Source organism: Larus michahellis, chromosome 3, assembly GCF_964199755.1.
Source record: "Larus michahellis chromosome 3, bLarMic1.1, whole genome shotgun sequence".
Taxonomy (NCBI): domain Eukaryota; kingdom Metazoa; phylum Chordata; class Aves; order Charadriiformes; family Laridae; genus Larus; species Larus michahellis.
This window is the reverse complement of record NC_133898.1, coordinates 64,162,610-64,185,477: the sequence shown is the minus strand read 5'-3', so window position 1 is coordinate 64,185,477 and position 22,868 is coordinate 64,162,610. Positions and strand designations below refer to the sequence as shown.

The 22,868-nt window shown below is 40.8% G+C and overlaps 1 protein-coding gene across 7 annotated transcripts in view; it reads right to left on the bottom strand.

Annotated features, from left to right (window-relative positions):
* ARID1B (AT-rich interaction domain 1B) overlaps positions 1-22,868 on the bottom strand; it is a 336,006-nt gene that overhangs the window by 71,400 nt on the left and 241,738 nt on the right. For all 7 annotated transcript variants that reach the window (XM_074580477.1, XM_074580478.1, XM_074580482.1 and 4 more), the window contains one exon: positions 14,461-14,550. In XM_074580477.1, coding sequence (XP_074436578.1) covers positions 14,461-14,550 — 90 coding nt within the window. The remainder of the gene's footprint in view (positions 1-14,460; positions 14,551-22,868) is intronic.

The following is a 22,868-nucleotide window of genomic DNA, read 5'->3' as shown; positions in this document are numbered from 1 at the left end:
AACAAGCACGTCCTGAACTTGACGAAGTAAATTTCTCATCCTAGCACTCCTGTTATGGACACCATAGGTGACACTGGGCGAACGACCTTCCCGCCTTCCTGCGGGTCAGCCTCCCTGTTTGTACGCTGGTGACAAAGCGCTGTAGGAAAGGGGACAGTTATCCATGCTGCAGAAGTGCAAGGTGGGGTGTACTTTACCAGAGATCAGGCTCTCGGTCCAAACACGTAAACAGTTTTTGAGTTCTCCACAAACCTTTGCTATATAGCATACTTCTCCACCCAGCCAGAGAGACAAGCAGCTCGATTCCGCAGGTCGTAAGGAGAAAAAACAGCAGCTGAGATGATCTTGCACCCCCTTGTGCCCAGTTCTTTCGTGCTATGAACAGCTCAACCTGTAACGTGCTAAAACTCTAACAACAGCAAGGTCTGGCAGAATACGCACAGAGTTTTCCTGATCTTTGTGCAAGCCCCAAGACAAGGGATTTGATCACACCTGAACTGCAAAGTCAGAGCCTGGCACCTGCTCCGGAGGAAGCCGGACCACAGGCCCTGGCACGTGGCACGGCAAATAACCGAGGGCAAAACAGCAGCATGGAAACTGGTCTGTACTGGTTGGAAAACTCCACGCTTCTGCAAAGGAAAGCTTGTATGACTTTCTCCACTTAGCTTTATTTTAAAACAGACCCCTCGATTTTTAAAATAGTTCCACTCTGTGCACAAATCTTATTACAAAGCCTACGCCTTCTGCCGACAGTGCTGTAACTAATTTAGAAACTTAATACAATCGTATGTCTGTATGAAATAAATGCTCGCATTCCCAACACACATACACCATATATATCACACTCGTGGGATCCATTTAAATGAAAAATTTTGTACTGGTCACACTAAGTTTTTTATTATAAAGACAGGCAGGTTACTCCTGTACCTAGTACAGAAGTAAGGGTTTTCTGTTCACCACGGGCCTTTTAATCTATATGAGATAACTTTCCGAACATTGTGCTAGTGATAAAGGTTTTTCAGCTCAGTTATTATTGCAGGCAGTACTTTTCTTAACACCACAAGGATGGATGACACATTGAAAAGCTATCGTTTGCAGGGTTGCAGTGATTTCCAGTAGTGATGCAGAGGGACTGCTGGTTGTTGAATCTAATGGAGAACATGAACTAATGTCTAATGGAGAACATGGAGAACATCAGTTTTAGCCAGCTCTGCTGTTGTCAAAAAGGCTCCTGAAGGGACTCAAGTAATAACTGAAATAAATGCTTCCACTCAAATGACCTCTTCTTTGGGGAACTTCTCCTAATCTGTTTCTGATGCTGTCGAGTGGACTGTGTGGCTACGTGTACAGTCATAAATAAAACATGCCAGGACCACTCCCTGGCCTGGAAAGTGGTGTGTCACGCTCGTGTCCATCCAGCTGAACCTTCCCACCCAATCCTTGTAGTCTTATCTATATGACTTCTGTGCGCAGCCCCTTGTGCTGCCTCATCCATGCCCTGGGCTGTGGCTTGGTGAGTGCTCACGGGCACCAGCCAAAACCATGCTGTGGGGCACACGAGTAATTCAACAATTCAGCAAATGTAACTGTGTAATACTACTCAAACTCATGCTCTGGTCTTAGTTTACAAAGATGTTGATTAACACAACAAGAACAGAATAGACTCCTTAACAGCTTTTGAGGGGAGGCATGAGTTTCATCATCCCAGATGGTATGAGATCCCTCTCAACCTCAAATGAGGTTGGCTTTGCTATCTTCTTTTGATCATGGACAGGTAAAGAATTACGGAAAATTCAGGAAAAACAGCTGTGCCATATTATCTTCTATCACTGTCTATACGGTATGTTGAAGCATGGCCTTAAAACAGGACATGCTCCAACTTCTTTCCAGAGAGCAGATGAGTCATTTCAGCTATAGACACGATGTGGAGAAGAAGGTAAGATCAGGTCTTTACTGTGATCTGGACTCCACTACAACAAAGAGGAGTTTATCCTCATCTACCTCCGTGAGAGCCCAGTGAAAGTTCAGAGATCAGTGCATGAGTTTGAAGTGTTTCAAATATTAGCAGAAAGCTCAGATGCCTTAGAGAAAAAACAGATTCCTGGTCAAGACATTAACATTCTTGCATCATAAAGAGAAAACAACATCAATTCTAGGAATCTTATCAGACATGAAAGGGAGCAGCTGGCACACATTCATTTTTCCTTATTTACACACATTTTCCCTAGTGTTCAACTTCATTTTATAACTGATACGAAAAGAAATACATTTTCTTTCCAGAAAATTAGATCTAAGATAAAGTTTGCTTTTGTAAAGAAGGGAAGTAGGATTCCATTATAGCTGCACTGGACTAAAGGCAGTGGAGTGATTAAACAACCAGACTGCATCTGACATGTCAACCTCTGTGACAACAAGGTGAGTTTTTTTTGTCTTTTAAATAAACTGCTAGGAAACAGTTATAAGTCAAGATTTTAAAAACTGCAATGGCAACAGGCTCATCAGTGAACAAATCTACTCCCTTCCCTTAATATTAGTGATAAAAGAGGTACAGATGGTGCTTTACTTGCCATCACAACGAGAGATTACTTACTGAATAAACACTTGAGTGTATTTTGGCAAACTAAGCTATTTCGGGAGTAGCTGAATAAAGTCATCCTGCCAGAAGTATTCTCTCCCTTTTCAGTTATTTTTTATACTACATTTACGTACCTAAAGAATAGCTGTCTTTATTAAAACCCAATTTTAAGTTGTGGAGTCATCTTTGCATTTTTTTAGTTCTAAATGTAACAGTAGCATACTACTAACAATTAGCACACTGTCTATAATAAAATATGTTTGCATCTTCAAATAGAACGTACATACAAGGTTTTAAAAATGGTCAGGCAGCAGCATATTTTTCTTCTTTCTTTTTAGCAACATACAGGGAAAAAATACAAAATGGGTAATGCTTACGATAGCAGTATTTCTGCTCCCTTGATAAAGGAAAAGACAAAAATGAAGCTTCTCTTGTCCTATACAGTACTAACAGCTGGTAATATATACATCATATAGCTAATACCATTTATGATGCCTTTGTAAAAACATTTAAAATCTTATTTTTCCCTTATGCATATGTATACACAAACCAGATAAACAACAGTAAGTTACTAAAGCTTCATAAAATTATGCACTAAGGCTGTCTTAATTAGATCTGTACGCTGACCAATACAAAATCATCTGTTTGTTGAATACTATCTCCTTAGCGCTAACCGTGACAAACACCCACCGAACGTGTTGGGTGTTGCTGTAAAATCTGAAAGGGATTCTTTCGGTATTTTAAAGTCTTGGCTTGAATATGAAAAAACCTTTCCAGGAAAGCAGGAGTTCAAATGCAAAGGAAGTGACTGCAAAGTAACAAGTTATTGCATATCCGCTGATGGACGGCAACTGTCCGTTGGCACACGCTGAACCCCAGTCAATGAGAGGTCTTTTGATTTAGCCAGGAGTACTGCATCGATTTTCATGAATGAATTAAACCTGAAAGCATGTGGAACACTTACTCATTTTAAGCTCAGGAAAACTTTGGAGTTTACGGCGACAGCAGATCATCATTAAATTACGCATTTGATAAATAAAAAATGAGGTACTTGGTAAAAAAGAACTTACATAAGAAAAAATACATCAGGCTATTGCTCTTTCTAGAGAGGGATGCTTAGTGACAGAGCTTGGGACCGAAACAACTGAAAAATGCTTCTGAGTAAGGAGTAAGGAAGTTCCTCTTGTTCAAGGGCAGAGGTTAAAGAAGGGGCTATTACTCCGAAAATCATGGAATAAGAAAAGCAGAAACAGACTGGATGCATTTACTCATCAACAAATAGTTAGAGAAAAATAACATAAAATTATCTACTTACAAATAATCTCAAAAAATCTTAAATATATGAAAAGACACATTTTCTACTACCTATAAAAGAAGAAGTTGTGGTTTTGGGGGGAATCACACAAATTTCTGATGCTTGGTATGTTAGCAAGGCACTGGCCAGTACCCTTGAGGAAAAAGAACAAATGTTTGCACACCCATGAAACAGTTTTTGGCAGACTTTCCTTCCTCAGCCAGCCGTTTGGGTTGCATTCACTTTCTCAGGATTTTCACCAGAGAATACAACAGAACTGAGACGGATCTAAAGCGGCGACTCCCAAATGCAGCTCGTCCATGGGTAAACAGCCCTGAGACAGAAGTGGCAGGGTAAAGCCAAACAGACGAAAAACAATATTCTGTGCACTGGATATAATAAAATTTGGCAACCTGCTAGCACAGCAGGATGCTGGGGAAGATCACAGACTGAAATTCTCCCTAGCCCACCCATCTCAGATGGCAAGGACAGCTCAGGAAGTCTTTGGACTGGTGAACCAGGTCTGGGTTTTTGCCCAGCTAAACATGTCTGCAGTCAGCACCTCAGAGCTCTGGGAGGAAACATCCAACAGAACAGGATTCACACGCTAATGAAATGTTTTAGTAACTGAAAGAGTTCGTTACTCTCACATAAGCCTGACATATCAGGACCCTAAATATGCACCCAGGTTGTCTGCACAGACTGCCGATGGTGCTGGAACAAACATCTCCAAACAGTGTGTTCAAACCTGGATGTGAGCAGCTTACAGACTGCAGGAGCTACAAAAATACTGTTGTGCCATTGCTGATGGGGGGCCACCGCTACCTGGCCACGAACTACTTACTGTTACTGGCAAAGAATGGCATGGTACCTCCCTAAGGTGCTACTTAAAATACACATTAAAAAGGACAGTGAGAGAGATTTAGATACTGGAAAAAATCTAAGCAGCCAAAAATTTTATACAAGTCTAAACAAATAACAGCAAGGAAGAAACTGGGGAAGGTTTAACCCATGTACCAGCACACAACCCAAGTAAATCAAGTGAAACCACGTGGGTGGCAGAAGAAAACTGGCCTCTAGAGCAAGCAGGCACAACGATTTCTTTACATTCAAGATAATGTACTTTCCTCAGCTCTTATTCTCACTTTCCAGAAGACAGCCTTCCTAAAATATGCCCAGCTGGACTGGTGACAGCACATATGAAACCTATGTTTGTCATACATGGAATATCGGACTCAGTAACATACACTACAGTGTGAAGGATTGGTGAGCATGAGCAGATCAGCTTGGAGTGTAAGCCTCACTTAGATGATGCAAATACTAATTCTCAATATTTCTGTCCAGTTAGTAGGCCGGCAAAAAAAGAAAAAAAAACCCAAATAAATAAAACACCTTCACAAACAGATGGCAAACAAGATTCTGATCCATATTTAGCACAGCTAAGTTACAGCATTGCACCAATACAATATCTTTGGACGGCTCTGGTATGAACCTGTTCTATGTCTCCCAAGCAGCAGCACTGACTTGGGCAATACTCAAGTATTGAATACACTACATCTTTGCTAATGTCCCTGGTACCGAGTGAACACTCCTGCTGACAAGCAACTTGGGCAACTGAAGGGTAGCAGCATAAAAAAGTGTCCTGAGACCACTTACATAGGAGAAATTAAGAGGCTTATTGTTTAGCCTCTAACAAGAAGGGTAATAATATTCTCAATATTAAGTTTTTTACTTTTCATATAAAAGCTGAAAAAAAGATTTAAAAATCCTCATTTATTTCACAATCTATTTCTTAAAAAAGTCCCAAAGAGTTTTTAGGGGAAAGTTCTTTATTGTTTCCCCATTTACCATGAAGAAAAGAAATCTAATTTCTACACTGAGCTCTTTCTTCAGCCCAAATAAAACCTTGTTTTCTTCTCCAAGTCCATCAGGGTGCCACGAAAAACATTCGAAGTTCTCTGGGCAGGAGTAACAGTGACATGGTCCCTTTGGTCTCTGGACATTTTCATGTTGGCAGCTGCTAATAACTGCAGAATGGCCACCACATTTCTTCACACCCATTCAACAATGGATGTTTCTTTGCTTATGTGAAATAGCAGTTATGAAAAACATCACCTTAGCAAAATTTGGGCTTCCTGCAAAGATCACTACGGTATTCCTCCTTTTCACAAAAGGATCAATGTTCTGTTTAAGAAAAGCGCTGGACTGGTTGGTTGTTTTTTTTTTTAAGTATTTTCTTATTATGCTTTAATATCTATCTTACAGTCTCCTCACTGTTTATTTGTCTGACTGCTTCTCTTCACAATGTGAATAGCTTTAGGGAAGATGGAAACTAATGACCTAGCTAAGGTTTTAACCCAGACCCCCTAGTGTTTTACCAGCTGTGCTATTAGGTTAACTGGCTGAATCTCTTCTGCTTCTCTCTCTGATATTACAAAACCCGGGCTATGTATAGCATGCAATAATGTTTAAATTTTTCCCACCCCTAAACGTCCCTCTGCTACTGCCTAGCCTTGAAATTCATATAATCTATCATTGATAAATTAGAATCTAGGGAAGGATGAGACAGATTACCCAGATGGTAGCTGGGGAAGAAATCTCCAACCTTTCCTAATGCAAACCTTGCGTAATGCTCTCTGATGTAAATTTTAAGCGCTATACTGAGGGCAGAGAAGGAAAGACATTTGTGGAGATGCTGATGCACAGACAAAACAAAAATACATTGCTCATCCACCATCTTACACTTAATTTGTTACTGTAACATGCCTTACGCAAGACGCTTTACTATGGTGTTCGGAAAATCAGGGTAACGGTGAATTGCAGTACAATAGCATCCCACTCTGCCCTTCCCATTGCCGCCGAAGCAAATCCTCAATTTCAGTAGGTCGCTTGGGCTGCTGGAATTAATCCAAGCAGCAACATGAAAAACCTGAGGAGTCCGTCTGCTTTATACAATCAACATTTGTCTAAGTTTCCCTAATAACATGCATACTTATGAAAATCACGGAGGAGAGCAAAGAAGGAATGGCATTTTTCAACGTGTAATGTGCAAGGCCTGCAGGCTTAATGGTCTAAATTTCAGGTTTGAAAAATTTACCCTCCCTGGAGACTCCTGTTCAAAGCTTCCATGGATCAACTCAGATCTTCCTTTTCATGAAGTAAATATACTGAATACCATGAGATATATATGGATTTTGTGGACAAGAATAAAATGCACATGATGTGTCTTTTCTGTCTTGCACACACATAAAATAAATCATAGTATTTTTTCAAAAATACAAAATCAGCGTGTTGTCCTCAGTCCCAAAATGCCTTCATCTCAGTCTTATTTTACCGTGAGTAATGATTTGACTGATTCTTCCCTTCCTTGATTTGCAGCTGTCCCCTGACAGACTGTTTATTCCCCAGCTTTCTGGAATCCTTTGGGATTGAAAGAACTACCCAGTGTGAGCTATTAATACATACGTTATATGGATTTCAGCTCACTGCCCTATATATTAAGAAGACATAAAGGGTCCTAGATGAGAAGTTCTTTATTTTTAGAGAAGCTTCATAAAAAGGTTAACTTAGGTACTGAGGGACCAGAGCGTCCTGGAAACAACAGTGCTGTCGAACAGGCAGATCACAGGCGTCTCCCAGTTTATAGGCCACAATAGGAAACTGTCCCAGGGACAGGGATTGTACCCAGTAACTTCACATGGAGCCTGGTGACAGGAACATCGACTGTCACTTTGTCAAGTTCTTCATCACTGACTGCTTGTGGCTTATCTCACTCCCTGAGCCCAGAGGCAGGGAATCTGACGGCTGCCTAATGAAGTCAGTGGAAACTTTTCTATTGAGAAGTCTCTCTGCTAGCAGCTATATAAGCTCTCTCAGAATAATTCAATTCTGCTCCCTAATCTCAAAGAGAGAATCCCCAATTTAGTTTAAAAAATGAAATAAAGATTCATCCCCAAGTATAACAAGATTTAACATCAGCAAGAAGAAAGCAATGACCATCTGCTAGTATACAAAATTTACTTGGGAGACCCGATTCCGGGTTTTGATTGTACAGATATTATTATCTACTTCAAATCCTACTTCTGCAGCTTTGCTCTCTCCCAGCGTGGCTTATCACATGTAAATCATACCCTTTCCTCCTTCCGTTCCTCTTGCAGATGGCCAATACTGCTGTATATTTAGTGTAGGCCACAATTAATCAGATCAACCTAAAGCTAAGACTGGTTGGTATGTGTTTGAAATCCAAGTACAGCCTGAAACCAGCATCATGAAATGGCAACTGATTTCTTTAAGAATTAACCTGGTTTGGCAGAGTAACATCATTTCTAATTCTTTCGGGCAAGAAAAGCCAGTCTTCCTGCAATGCTTGAGAGACAGACAGACACAAAACTATTCACTCCTATAGCTCAGAGTGAAAACCAGTAACCTTTTACTAATCAAAGCAGACACACTGTAAGGTGCTTTGCTACATGATGTAGTACAATACAAACAGGTACAAAAATGGGGGTCTTAGGTGCTACTGCAATTAAAATAGCAAAGAAAAATAGTGTTTATACATTTAAAAAACCTGCTCATCAGACCAACACTACATTTCTGTGCACTACACATCTACTTCTACAATCAAATTAAAAACACACTGGTAAAAAAAAATGATGTCTTGATCCTTTTTAAAGACTGTTGATAAATTTAGCACTCACTAAATTGAAAAATGAGTGTAACTTTTTGAGTCACCAAAGAAGTTTAGTGCATGGCTCTACTGCATGGCTCTGCCTTCACATACAGATCAGCTCTGTATGCTCCTATGCATCACGTTCCTATTTCATCATGTGATTTGAGATGAAAAGGAGATGTTTTACAGAGCTAGCCTTGCAATGAAATAACTCCTTGTAAAGACACGTCACGGTTTCAACTAAAACCTGCCTTTCCTCCTTACATGACTCACTTTTCTGGCTGTATTGAGGGCAGAATTCCTCTAACCCCAGTTTTCTCTGCATGAAGACTTCCTCCCAGCCTGGCACGGTGTTCCTGCGTACCAGCTGGGGCTCAGCTCCTCCGCATTGACCCGAGTGGAGACGGCTATGTGCAGAAGAGGCGCTCAAACGTACCTGTGGCTTTGCACTCAGGGCATGTCTCAAGCATCTTTCTTTAAGAGCATGAAACACTTCAGTCTACATCAAGTAAACTTATTACCAAGTCTGATTCAACCTTAAGTGGTGTCATCGTTAACATGGCAAGCAGAAGAATTTTAATGACAAGAATCATTTTATTCTCTAGCTCCTCAGTGCTCTGAATAGATCCCAAATCCCCAAATGAGAGCAAAAAACGTATTCTCAGGGAAAAAGTCTTTATGAGATCTAAAGGCAAACTACAGTATCTTTTTTGTTGCAATAAGAATACTTTGATCTATTTTCTACCTTCTGGTTTCTTTTTTTAAGAAGAAAATAGATTTCAGGGAAAAGAATCTCTACCATCAAATGTCAGTATTAAGCCATAAATCTGACCAGGAATTGTAGGTGCAAAACACCAGATTGGTATTCTGTGTCTTCCACGCTAGCAAAAACATTTATATTTTGTTAGAAGAAAATACATGACAGTGGAATTTATGTGATGACCGCGTACCAATAAGCATGCCCAGAAAACAGTTAAAGGGGAGAAAAATACCTGTATGAAATCTAATGGGCAAATGAGGAAATTGTAGTTACAGGAATTCAGTTGCTACTTAGTGTTTATAGGGAAGCACAAAGAGAACATCAAAATGCCTGATCACATCCCATCTGTTACTACCTCTTGTTGGATAACATCTTGGCTGCCAAAAAAGCTATTTAAATTTACTACATTGCAGCTACTGATAAATATCACTTCCGTGAAGATCTAATACTAAATAAGGACTAGATCTGAGGATAAAGCTTACAAGCAGTTGTGTCAAAAAGATCCAAATTTTGCTTAGTATAACACCTGTACTCCTACAAGGCTGTAGTTTCTTACTCCCTGTCCCTGTCTGTGATATGTTTTTAATAGAGCATACAACTGTAAAACAATCCTCAAAAGCTGGATCATGTCAACAACAGACAGAAATAAAGCCAGGGCAGGAAGAATGACATAAAAAAAAGAAAGAAAGAAAAGGTACTGGGAGGAGGTGACGGAGAAGAGAAAGGCTACTATTCAACAATTTTGGAGGTGCTTACTCCAGGCACTTTCCACATAGATCTGACAGGCACAGAATGGTGCCATGAAACTGCCTCCAGCAATGGAATACATTTTCCAGCACATCACAGCAGCTGCAACGGCATCAATTCTGCTTGCAATCCATGTCCAAACAGAAAAGTTCTCAGTGGTCCTATTTCAGCATATCTCAAGGACTAATTAAATCCTCATTACTATCTTCTAATTATTCCAGTGCTGTGGGATTTTACTGAGCAAGTCCCCAATGGTGCATTAGATGAAAAGGGTTAAATAACCTGTGTTGATTTTGAGACTGTAGATCTATTTCAGACCTTTAGCATATCATCAGCATTATCATGAATATTTAACTACGTACCGCTGTGAAAATTATAAGGAGAAAACAATTAAAGATTTTTTAAAAATTAATTCTGACCCATATACATTTGCACTAATAAATAAGGCTTCTTTAAGTATCCCCATTATGAGAGTGCTTGCTGGAGTAATAACGCGAAGTCATTAACTGTTTCCATTAAATTCAATGGTTTTCAGGAGCTCCCAATTCACTGTTTTAATATAAGACTGAAACCTGACATGTACATATCCAACTGGAAAAGCATGAAAAATATTACTTATAAGTAGGTAAGTTTTCTAAGCTTTTTCAAAATTAGGTAAGGAACCATTCATTTCTGCAGGGGTAAAAGTGCCTATTTCATCATTACTGTGACACATATTCTCCTATTGGTATTTGCATAGGTAAGTATTCATATACAGAGATGGACATCTCTGTTAGGTTACAAAAGTAAGAATGGGAGTACAAGCTAGTGGCCGGGACACAAGGCTCCTTTTCCACACTGTAGCTTTAGGAAACTGATTTAGGGGGTCAGTTTAGATATGCCGGGTTTCTATTTCTTCCATACAAATAACTTCTAACTCACTGAGCCGTTTTGGCTACTAAGCAGATCTTCAATGTGCGGCTTCCAAGACCCAAACAGATGAGATAAGACGGTACAGCTGAATATAGGGAACTCAAGCAACTGTGTGCCTCAATTATTTGCCAAATGGTTATGACAGCTGTGGTATCACTGCTGCCCTACCTCTGCAGGCTGATGTAACTAAAGTTTATAAAAAGCTTTGACTTCAATAAACACGAAAAATGAAAACCCTGATTTTGATCACAGTAAAGAAAAGTCTGGGGTAGCTGTATCAGAAACAAAGAGCAAAACAGGCATCCTCCTTCCCCCCAAAAGCATAGCAAGTTTCAATGACTAGCTTAATTAGTCGTGCCTACATTTTCATGTGGTATCACCAAGTAATGGTAATTGCTGGGATTCAGCAGCAGTTAAATGCACGTGTAGGTGAGCGGGCATGGCTTCTCCAAGAGACTTCTGACCTGCACAGCCTGCTTCCTCTGTCTCCAGAGCTCTCCAGCTCTGACAGTCCATTAGGGTATATGGGACTTTACTTCCAAGTCCTGGTACTTCCAAAGACACGCCAGATGAGATGTAGGTTATGCACATAAAAGTACATGCAATTTCTTATTGCCTAGGTAGACAACATGTGTTGGTAGAGCTGACAAAGTTTCATTGATTGGGCATCAAACAATAGTGGCCAGTTACTAACTCTGGGATGAGAACAGAAGTGGGCTGCCGAAAATAGCACGCTCCATTCACACTGACCCAGGTACAAACGTCCTACAGCTTGAGCAGGACATGAAAAATCTTCAAATTATTTTAAAAAAACTAAGCATTTTTATGCTTATTACAAGCAGTATGAAATAAGCTATATAAAAAGCAAGCTGAAAAGCGCAAAAAATCCAGTCCCACAAGAAATTCCTATTACTATACATACACATATAGGTTACCACTCCTCTCCCTCACACACAGAATGTACATGTAAAAATATGCTCATTGCCCCTGTATGACAGGGGATGTATAGTCTTAGGCAGGCAAACATAAAAATCCCAGCTGGGTGCTGAGTAACCATGGAAAGTAGGGTAAAATATAATCAATCACTTTCATAATAAAATAAATAAGTGTAAACTTAATGGTTTGAAGTAGTGGTTTAGCATCCAGAAGTGCTACAGCTCAGACTCCACCTGTCAATCAAGCTTCACAATATCTGGTAAATAACATTTTTTTCAAGTATTGAGAGCAGAGGATTCTGCTCAAGAAACGATTAGTAGTCTTTTGTTCATTCAATTTTCTCTCTAAACAAGGAAAGAAATATTATACAAAGTGCTAAACCAAACTATATTACCTTATCCTATGGAGGGTCTCTGGGTTTTTTGTTTTCATTTTCTTTTTTTTTTTCTTTTCTTTTTTGAGGGAAAGTGTATCAGTAAACCAAGAGTTTAAATTACTGTAACAGACGCCTATGGATCAGGTGTCCTTAGCAGCAACGATTTTCTGCTCAGGTTTTTATCAGTAAATGACAAGCACCTTCCCTTTGAGTCCCCATCACTCCCCCTCTTTCCCTTCTTCAAGTTCAGTGGAAACCAGTTCAAGCAAGCAGAGGAATCAACTAATGTAACAGCCTTTTTAAAAGGTGAAGTTTTCCATTTCAAAGGAGCCTCTAATCAATGACAGGGCGCAAAAGGGAATGCACGCATGTTTATGCGCGTATAGCACAGACTTTAGAGAAGCTTTGGGGAACATGTTCTTCAAAATCAATATGACCTAGCTAGTTACAAATTTCATATCTGCTGCATGAAACAAACGGACTTCTTGTACAAGCTGGGTCACAAGGATCATGCATATTACATCAGATTTTGCATATGAAGAGTGCAAAAATTGCAACGTCCCCAAACACATTTTCTCTAACCACAATTCTCACACACCACCCCGCACAGAGAAAGAATCTGACTAAATCAATCTGTAAATGTTATTTCTCTCACTGTTATTTACTTGTTCGACTTCCCAGTTAATGGCAGCTGTCTTTTCTGTTTTACTTTTGAATATCCCTCTGCCTCCTCTGACCATACAATGACCCCCATTTTTGTTCTACAGCAGCAACAGACTGGTTCGATCCTTCCAGCTCTGTCATCCCCCAAAGCCAGGTGAGGAACACACGCTGCAGAAATAATTATTACTGGGCAGTGTTAACATTTTGTGCCAAGACCCAGTCGTGCCAGAAAATGCACACATCTTTCTGAGATACTTGGGTCTTCAAAGCCTCAATCTGATCCATTCCCACTGCCCTGTGACATTCCATCCCACAACACATCATGTATCCGTAATGGGTACTGAGGCCATTCTTTTTTCACCAAACATGTCCATCATTCTAAAAATTTTTTAAGGAGAAAATAAGTCCCTGCACTAACGACTGTGTATAAAGAACGACTGGAAAAGAAACAAAATAAACGAGTTGAGTGTGGAATTCTGTGTTTCGTGTTCTTATTAATCAGCATTCCTGGAGGAGGGGACATCCAACCCAGAAAAAATAGCAAAAATTAAGACTCCCTCCTCTTCTTTGTGAGTCCTCTTCGCTCCTCCTGGATGCTATCCCAGAAATTTGTCATTCTGTGAGTTCAACTTGTTTCACTGTGAGAAAACTTCTTGTATTTATGGTATCCCCATATGGTGCTACTTGGAATATTTCTGGTAGCAAGACATTTTAGGAGGGGCATTTCATAAATAACTCCATGTTTATCACAGTTATCATGTGTCTGTTTTGCAAGCTTGTTACTGGCACATGTTAACCACTGCATGGACAGGATGCCCGGTTTACAGCAGTTGATTGTACGTATGGCCATGCAACGAAGCTGTGACAACTACCTTTCATGAGCTAGGGAGGAAGGAGGCAAAAGGAAAGGGGCTTAAAGTTTATAAATGGTAACATTAAGGAAAAAAAAATGCTCTGTTTATTTTTGTGAGCACTTGCTAGGAACCATCCTTTTAGAACAGTGCTGTTGCCTGCAAGGTTTTCCCCTGCAAGACTTCCAAATCTTTGAACCATTTCACCTAAACAGTTGTTTTCCCTTTATATTTAAAGATATTTTTATTTCTAGAACTGGCTAGAGGACTAGCTATTGAGATCATGCGAAGACATCAGAGATGAGAATTTTAAGAACCGTAGCAAAACTGCACTGCTTGCAGCTAGTACTATTTCTATACATTGTAATTCCAAGACAGACAACAAAAAGTTGAATTCTCTAGGATATGAATCAAGTATTTACAGTAAACTGCCTTTATACTCTGGGCATTCACTGTATTTTGAGAAAGCCTTGTTTCCAATTATATTTTGGTAAAACCTGCTATTCAGTTGCTCTTTCCCCAGAGAAGGAAACCCCCTGAGCCTTTTACAATGAGGACTGTCATTATTTTCCCTGGGAAAAGAAAAGAAATACCAGGAAATCTCACTTTGCTAATGTGTGACTTAAAATGAAGGCTGCATTTGGCACCAACTAAAAAAGCCCCAACACCTAACAAACCTCGGTCCTGTGGCATTGGTGACTGGCTCAAGGCAGGGTGGGAGCTGGATTCTGACTGGCTGCCAGGAGGCTGTGGTGGCATCTGACTGCCTGTAACACACAGAGAAAAAAGGGAAAACAGACTTGCTTTTAACATTGCAATGCACAAAACCAAGCCCTGCCGCATTTTTCAACCACTCAGCATCAAAGAAAGTACCAGCTGTATAAGGTAAAGACAGAGCTCAACAGGTCTTGACTTTTTCAGGTTTTTTTCTTCTTTTTCCCTTCCCACCCCGCCCCCCCAAACCCACGGAGGAAACATGCATAAACATATTTAGCAACAGGCATGGCAAAATGTTCAATTTCGTATTAAGCGAGTTCCCAACCTCACCGACATGATCCAATTTATAGCTGCAAATCTCCTGACACATATTTCTGTTAGAGAGTTTAACAAAATCCAAGTCTGCTGAACAATAGGGCTCATCCTGCCGAGCTTAAACTGGCCTCCAGCCAGGCAGACATGGACTGCTGCCAACAATATTACCAATGAAAAATTCAGTCAATACAAAAATGACTAACAACAGTTTAGAAAGTATTTCAATGAATCAGTGGTTTTAATATTATTTGAAAGTCCACATAGAATATGGGAATAAAGAATAATAGGTAGGTGCACGTGGTGAAACTGAAGCATGTTTGAAAGAGATCAGACAGAAAGGGTGTATCTTATTATTCAAATAAAGGCAAAGGGAAGAGGTTTGCTTATTAAAATACCCACCCAGAACAGACAGACCCATTTTTATAGCTTCGTTCAAAAGACACCCACACAGTTTATCCACCCAGAGAAGAACAGCACTCACAGTGCTGTCTGTGAGGCTGGGGACACGAAATCTCCCCTTTCAGTATTACTGGACAGTAAAGCAGGTGCTTATTGCACTGCTGCGAGCCACTCCTCTGGGTCACCACTCAACACCGTGTCAAGCAGGAGGTCCACGCTGACACCCTCCCGCTGCCACAGCACCCCAACGGGCTTGTGCCCAAGAGCCAACCTGCCAGAACCCGAGCGGGAGCGAGAACAAGACCTGGATGTCCCCTGGGACTCCTCTCCGCTGCTGGTCTGAGGCACGCCTGATCTTGACAGCCCAAGCAGCTTGAAGACCACCTCAGGTTAGGGAGCAAATAGGTACTTTAAGCATTTAGACACTGTAGTGATGAGCGCGGTATAAATAGCAGCAGACAGATTTATACCCCTCATTCTCAGAAACTGCTCAGAATTGTTTTCCATTTGAAAGAAATGGAAAGAATAAAAACACAGGCAATAGATCTGTGCCTGCTGAGACTCATTTCCTCACGCTCAGCAGCCGCCCCTCTGCGGTGGCAGAAGCGAGAATACCGTGGCCGGTCCTGGTGCTGGGAGCCTGGCTGACGGGGGGCTAGCAGGGACTGCTCGCTCTTCAGAGCCATGAAGGGCCCCAAGTTGGACGTAAACGCAGGAAAGCAAACGTGTCTGCTCTGCCCCATCCACTTCCCAGCCTCAAAGCAACTAGCTTTCAGCACCGACCCTAAAGAAAGGCCAGACTGATAAAGAACAAAAAGAAAATCCATAAAATGTAGAGCGTAACCACTGCCTAGCTATTCAGATGAGGTGCATTTGCACTAAAAAACATGACAGTCAACATTACTGGGAGCAGCTGTGACAACTGTCTCAGAGATGCAAATGCTGGACTAGAGGCAGAATTGCTCCTCCAAAAGACCAAACATGCCACTCAGCGCTGGAGGCTTTGGGATCCACGGCCCATTCACAAACTCTGAGGCATATGACAATAATATTCCGGCTTATGTTTCGATGTCACTCAGGAGCGGGCTGCGGAGACGGTAAGTGCCTGCATTATAATGAACGCTTTCTGCTTGACAGCAAGGATTCAGTGACTCAAGACTGTAAACAAACAGCAATTCCATGTTAACACGGGGCACTGCCACTTCCACTGTGTACGCCCGAGGCACCGCTATCAGAATACTTCAAGTAGATCTGAACCATCTAAGATTTTTATAAATACTTGGGAAAGAAAAAAATAATAAAGGCAGGGGTAGTCCTGACTGCACCACGCAGCTCCCAGTGGGATAACCCTTTAGGAGGAGGCTTGGCAAACTTTGAGAGACATTAATAGTGCATGGAAGATTTATGCTAGGCAACGTAATTTTGAATACATTTATACAAGGTCTTTAATTTTTTACATCGATAATAACTTCAGTTATCTGGCAGGAGCCTTATCCTGCACAGGCAGATGTGCAAGCACGATTGGGAGTGAAAGCCTAGAACAGTACGTGTACGACGTACAGAGAAATCATTTTCATCTGCATCCTTAGGGAATATGGACTTGGGAGTTTTTCAAATTCGCTTGAAATTATTAGCCTCTGCAAACATTAATGCTTTTATTAGTTCACTTTTTTAAGTTTACTTCTGGTCTTTTTCTCTATTGAAAAAAAAACGTGAAGCAACATTTTTGTTTCACAAAGGAAAACAATTTTGTAAACAAGACCAATGCTAAACATATTCAAACATGTAATGAACTTGCAAGAGAAGTGGCCATTATGCTAATTATCAGGGGGTGCTACAAATTATCCAGGTGCTGGACACGAAAGTATCACAACAAAATGTTTTCAGTCAAACTGTCATTTTATCCTTAGAAGTGATCTGAAATGTAAAAAGAGGTTAAGCACCCAAATACCTTTGAAGACTTGAACTGAACTCTTAATTTGGGTATCTAACTCCTATTGATTGGGAGCTGATGACGGGACTTTAAAAACCTTTGAAGATCCTGTCTGCCACGCTTTTAAAGTTTCGTTGTCATGAAAAGGAATGACCTTAAAGATTTTCCATTTCTTTCCTTTAAATGATATTAATCCTTCTCTCTTTCAAGCAGTATCGTAGCTGGGATTCTTGGAAGACACTTTAAATAACACATGAAGAGACTTTTGTATTTTCTTAGGGAAGGGAAACTTCAACAAAAGAAAAACAACCTATTTTCTTTTTAAACGTAAATTCTACAGCTATTTAAGAGAGGGGAAAAAACCCAACATATTTTTTTCACTGACAGACTATTGCCTCCTTTGACGCAATGATACACCCATGGAAGTTTAAACAGGGATGACTATTTCCCATGTTTTGTATAGTACTGTTGCCGCATTGGTGAGATAACTCCACCTGCCAAAACTTATGCAAAGCAAATACTATGGATGTTTCGTAATATTTTTATTATGCAGGATCACAGCAAATACGATAATGCACATTAAAAGGATAGATGCTGCCACACTAGTTCTTTCACCTAGATTTAACAGAGGAGCAAAATGGTATTGAAATTTATATGGCTATCTTGTAAAGTTAGTTGTTAAAACTCCTAAAACCAGCAGCCTACCTAATACTATATGTTTGCTATTTAAAAAAAATAAATAAAGCCACTTGAAGAGGTGAGAGAATTTAAAAATGCTTAATAGCACAGTTGTAAGCTGGTTTTCTATTTTAAAAATTATCTCAGAAATGCTTTTAGACATTTTGCATGAGACTTTGAAAATCTATGCTTGAAATAGAGTCAGGAGAGACTGCACTGCACCTTTGGAAAAGATGGATTGAGAAAAGTATACTAAATGGCGATTAAATTATGACTACAGCCATGAAATCTGCAGTTAAAGTGTAAGAAGTAAATTCCTTAGAGCCAGCATAGCAAGAAAGAGCAAACCTTTGATATCCTGCTGAGGAGGGGTCCTTACAATGAATTACAGCCCAAATCAGTAACATTTTGAAACATGCTGAGGGCTCTCTGCTCCCATTGCTGTAATGACACTGGAGGATGCTCAGCAGTGGTACCCTGTACCAATTGGACAATACCTCACAGAATTGTGCCTGAACAATTGAATCAAGAAAGCACTTCAGCGATAACAAGTTCCCCCTGGGAAATTACTAGTTAAGGAGGGAAGGAGGGATATCAGCACAGGAATTTTAAGATGCGTGAGGAACTGGGAAATGGTGGGGGGGCGGGGGGACTGATCACGGCCTGTGTTGAAAGGGTAGCATCAGGCTGGAGGAAAGTCAGAAGTTAAAGAACACGTAGGTTTTCTTTGGGATAATTCACAGTTTAATTTAGGTACTAAGAGCTAGGATTGGATTAATGACATTGGCTGATTACAAAGGAGGGAAACTTAGTCAATACAGAAGATGATCAAAATACTATCTAAGAAACTGGTCCACCTTTTGGGTTGGAGTAACAAACCTGCAAATGTTTATACTCACAGACCTGAAACAGGCCTTTTCTAACTGAAGAGCTGTAGGGTTATCAGTTAGAAATGGGAGAAGGAAGGAAAATCTGACCACATTTGTTGACCTACAAATGGTTATAACCTACAAACAGTTATTTCATGTCACCCTGAACCAAATAAATGTATTATTAGGATGAATTAGGAGAATTGTTTCCAGTAGAGGTATGGAAACATAATGCCATTGCTGACATGTCAGTGGTGAGCCTTCACACAGACAAACCCGGAACAAGCCTAATGCTAACTGGAAGGGGAACTGAGAATGGCTACAGCATGATGTGAGGAGGCTGAAAGAGCGAGTATTATTTAGCATGGCAAAAACTAAAGCTGTGATTTTGTGACTTCTTTTTAAAAATCTATTTGCTGATAAATATCAGGGAGGAAAAAGAGCACGATGTTTAGGAAGATAATCAAACCACTACTGGAACTTGAGACAACTTCCTTTTAGGAATAATGAGGTCCAGGAAACCTAGCAATTAAGATGAAATATGATAAAATAATGGGATTATATCACACAGTCAATGTGACAGTAAAGGTCCAGAGACCGGAAGGGACATTCTGGGTCTTGGATCCCTACATCAAAAATGAAAGATCATAAATAGGCTTCTATACAGGATTGCTTTAAATGAGCTTTTCAGGAAATTGGAAGTGAGGTGCAAATGACCTCAAAGGAAAGAAATTTTTCAATGGGTAGCATAAAGGGAAACTGGTCATGTGGTTTGTGTTATCTCTTTCATCTTACAAAGCCTACGACCCCTTAAGAAGAAAGATTATTTTCTTCCTTAATTTATGTATTGTAACTAAGTTTCCTGTTGTATCAACAGTATTTTTTAAATGACTTATTCATCGGAGTAAAAAGCAAGGGTTGCCTGCATATCCCACCAGATTAAGACACGCAAAATATTACAACCTTCCTTGTATCGACACATGAACGTGAGCACAGCTGCTTTAAAAGGCCAGCGACACGAGGACCTTTTCAGACACAGCCGCCGCGGCCTCACTGAGCCACTCTGGGGATGGGATACGTGGAGTCAAGCGTGCTCGAACCAAGCCTTCGGGCTCTGCTCAGCACCACGCTGCAGGTAATAACCCCTTGCTAGCGACAGCAACGCTGGTAATCCACTGCCGCCTGCCCACCGAGATGATTTCCACCTTTCTGACCTGGGAGCTTGGGTCCAAGGCCGGAGCCTTCCTGCCTTGGGATGCTCTCAGTGGCCAGCTGTGTGGCTTGCTGAAGATGAGACTGCAAGTGGCTGATTTGTTTCACCGCAACAACGAAAAAGGTCTGTAAATACGAAGATTATCAACTTAAGCCAGGCTTACGGATGCTCCACATTACAAAAGGTTATCAAGACTGTTTGTTGTGCCTGGCCCAGATTTTCCGTATTACCTTTTAAAACAAATGCGTCCCGCTCCAAAGACACAAGATTGCCTAACATACATGAGTATCACTCACAACCCACAAAAAATCAACAAAAGGCAAAAACCCAATTCTCTTCTCATTAAAGTACATAATTCTCAGACTATTAATCCTTGGAAATTACACTTAATTTTCTTTTCATATTTGTGTTACACTTACCATATCAAGGACTGGGTTGTGAGCAAGTTCCAGGGATGTCACTGTAACCTAAGTGCTAAATTGCTCTCAAACCTCCGTTAAAAAATGCAACACTGAGCTAAGGTGGCCTGCAGAACCCTAGCTCTGACTTTCTCCGCACACATGCAATGGCATAAACATCTTAATTTCATGACCAGAAGCTACTTGTTTGACATGATATAACATTTAATTCAAAGCAAAGCTGACACTGACAGGATGAGGTAGCTATTCAGTATTTTGTTTCACACTCATTATTCAGCATGTAGTCCCAAGGTATTACTTATGGAACATCGTCCAAATGTCACCCTCACTACAGAATAACTCATCATATTATGGACTTTTTTTAAAAAAAGAATTAAGTAGCTGCAACTGGTGTCTGCCAAATTAGACATCCAAGTTTTATTCACAGGCTGTGCATCCTCTGAGTAAGGTATAAAGTGAAATAATTGTTAGTACTGCTTAAACTGATGACGGGCAAGGGGCAGGAAAGCAAATATGTTGCCCCCAAGGCCAAACCTCACTTTGCTCGGGAGGGGAAGGGAGAGCAGCAGCAGCCGCTCCAAGAGGGTCTGTCTCATCCAGGCCCCATCCAGAAGCCACCTCTGCCTTTGGACCCAAGTGAAGCACCACAGCATTTTTCTTCCTGAGATTTTTGGCAACAAGCCCAAAGCAAGCTGTCAATGGAAATCTTCAAAAGGCTGTGACTCACCCGAATAACGAACGGATTTCCAGTAGGCCGCAGCAAGCACCTGTCTGCCTGAGGACTATTCCTCTCCAACAAATTTCAAAATCCTACCCCAAACCAGGAAGGCACTAGAGCTCCTCAAAATTAAGGATGCATCATTTATTTATTTATATAAGCGAAGGCATAAGTTGGTCTAACTCTAGGGATCACTGCTTCTCTAGCCCCAATAACATCCACCCCAGACCTGTAATTTCACTTCACAGTTATGAGAAGTTTCATCTGGGGGGGGTCAAATTCTTTCTGCTTTCACCTCTGCCTAACTCCGTGCTCATTTAACGCATTATTCCCATTAAGCTCAGGAGAGTTCCCAGCCCAGGGTATTTCTGCTGGAGGCCGATCGAGAATGGCGCAGCCCAGGATAGCAACCAGTTAAATCTTTTCTAATCCCCGCATTCAGAAATGGTGGCGCACAGCGGCTGGCACGCAGGAACTGAATAGAGCAGGCAAGCTCGTATTTCTCTCACCAGGCCAAATTAATAAAAACAAAACCTGATTTCTCCTTCTCGTTTTCCTATTCTTCCTGCTCCCCAATATTTTTCCTCTTTCAAACAATTTATTTTTTTTTCTTGTTTGAGAAGCTTAATGTTTGGCTGCCTTCTGAAGAAACGGGCACAGTGACAGATGAAAGGCCGTATTCATCGCCTAATTCAGAATAGGGAAAAACCGACTGCTGTGCATTTAAGATTCTAACAACCTTGCAATTTTGTATAGCCGTTTTCCCCAACCCGTTCTTTTGAAGAAATCTGCTTTTATTCTGTTAATAACTAACCACAGTTGCAGCAGCATGGATCCGATTAGCAGTTCTTACGCTACAAAGGAGCGGGGGGGGGAGGGCTGTGAACAGGGTTGCCAATTTGTCCACCTGGGTCCCCAGGAGAAAGATTAGATGAGGCGCTTGCTCCTTTCTTCCCCACTCGCTCGCTGCTCCGCACTAGACAGACCTCTTCAAAGCTCAGCCGCTGACTTCATTTCCGCCCCCCCCCCCAAAGTCTCATTTAACCGCCCCTCCACATGTTTTGCACTCTGAGTCACCGCGTTCCTCCAAAGCGATAGCGTGAATTGGGATGAGAGGGGTTGGGAAAGGCTGCAGCCACAGCTTGCCCAGTGCTTTCTCTCACACCTCTACGGGGGCCTCTGAATTGCTTTTAGATTTTGTAAATTATATTTTCTTAAATTTGTGCAAACCAATGAAAAAAAGTGTCTATGTTCTTTAGGGAACAATCCAAACCCTGTAATCATACCATATTTTTTTACTCTGTCCTCTTAAGACTTTCATAAAAATGATAGTTTTGCTTGCATTTAGAGGGAAGTAGAAGATTGCAAAGGGTTGCATGGACTTAGTCATTCGTAATTACCTGGGACACGACACTACATGTTTGTTAATGCAAAAAGCATATGCTTCGGCTAGAGAAAAAACATTCTCAATTTCTGTATAAAATGTCAATTAACCAGAATATAAACCTGTAATTGATGCAAGTGCTAAATATCTAAAAGCCCTTAACAAAGGACAGAGTAGTATTTCTTTCTTATATTTGGCTCATTTCTTCCTTTTAGAAATGAAACCTACCCCGCCACACACCTGAAACTTAAGACCTCAGGATTCCATTTAGGGAGTTAATCCAAGCTCCAAAAGGAGTAATTTTTCATTACCAATGCTTGTTCTCTAGACTGCATTTATAACTATGAGGAGTTTTTCTCTAAGCTGTTCCTCATTGTGACTACAATTTTTAAGAGCCTGAGAAGCACAACAAATGTACCAGACGTACGCTTCCAGCATTT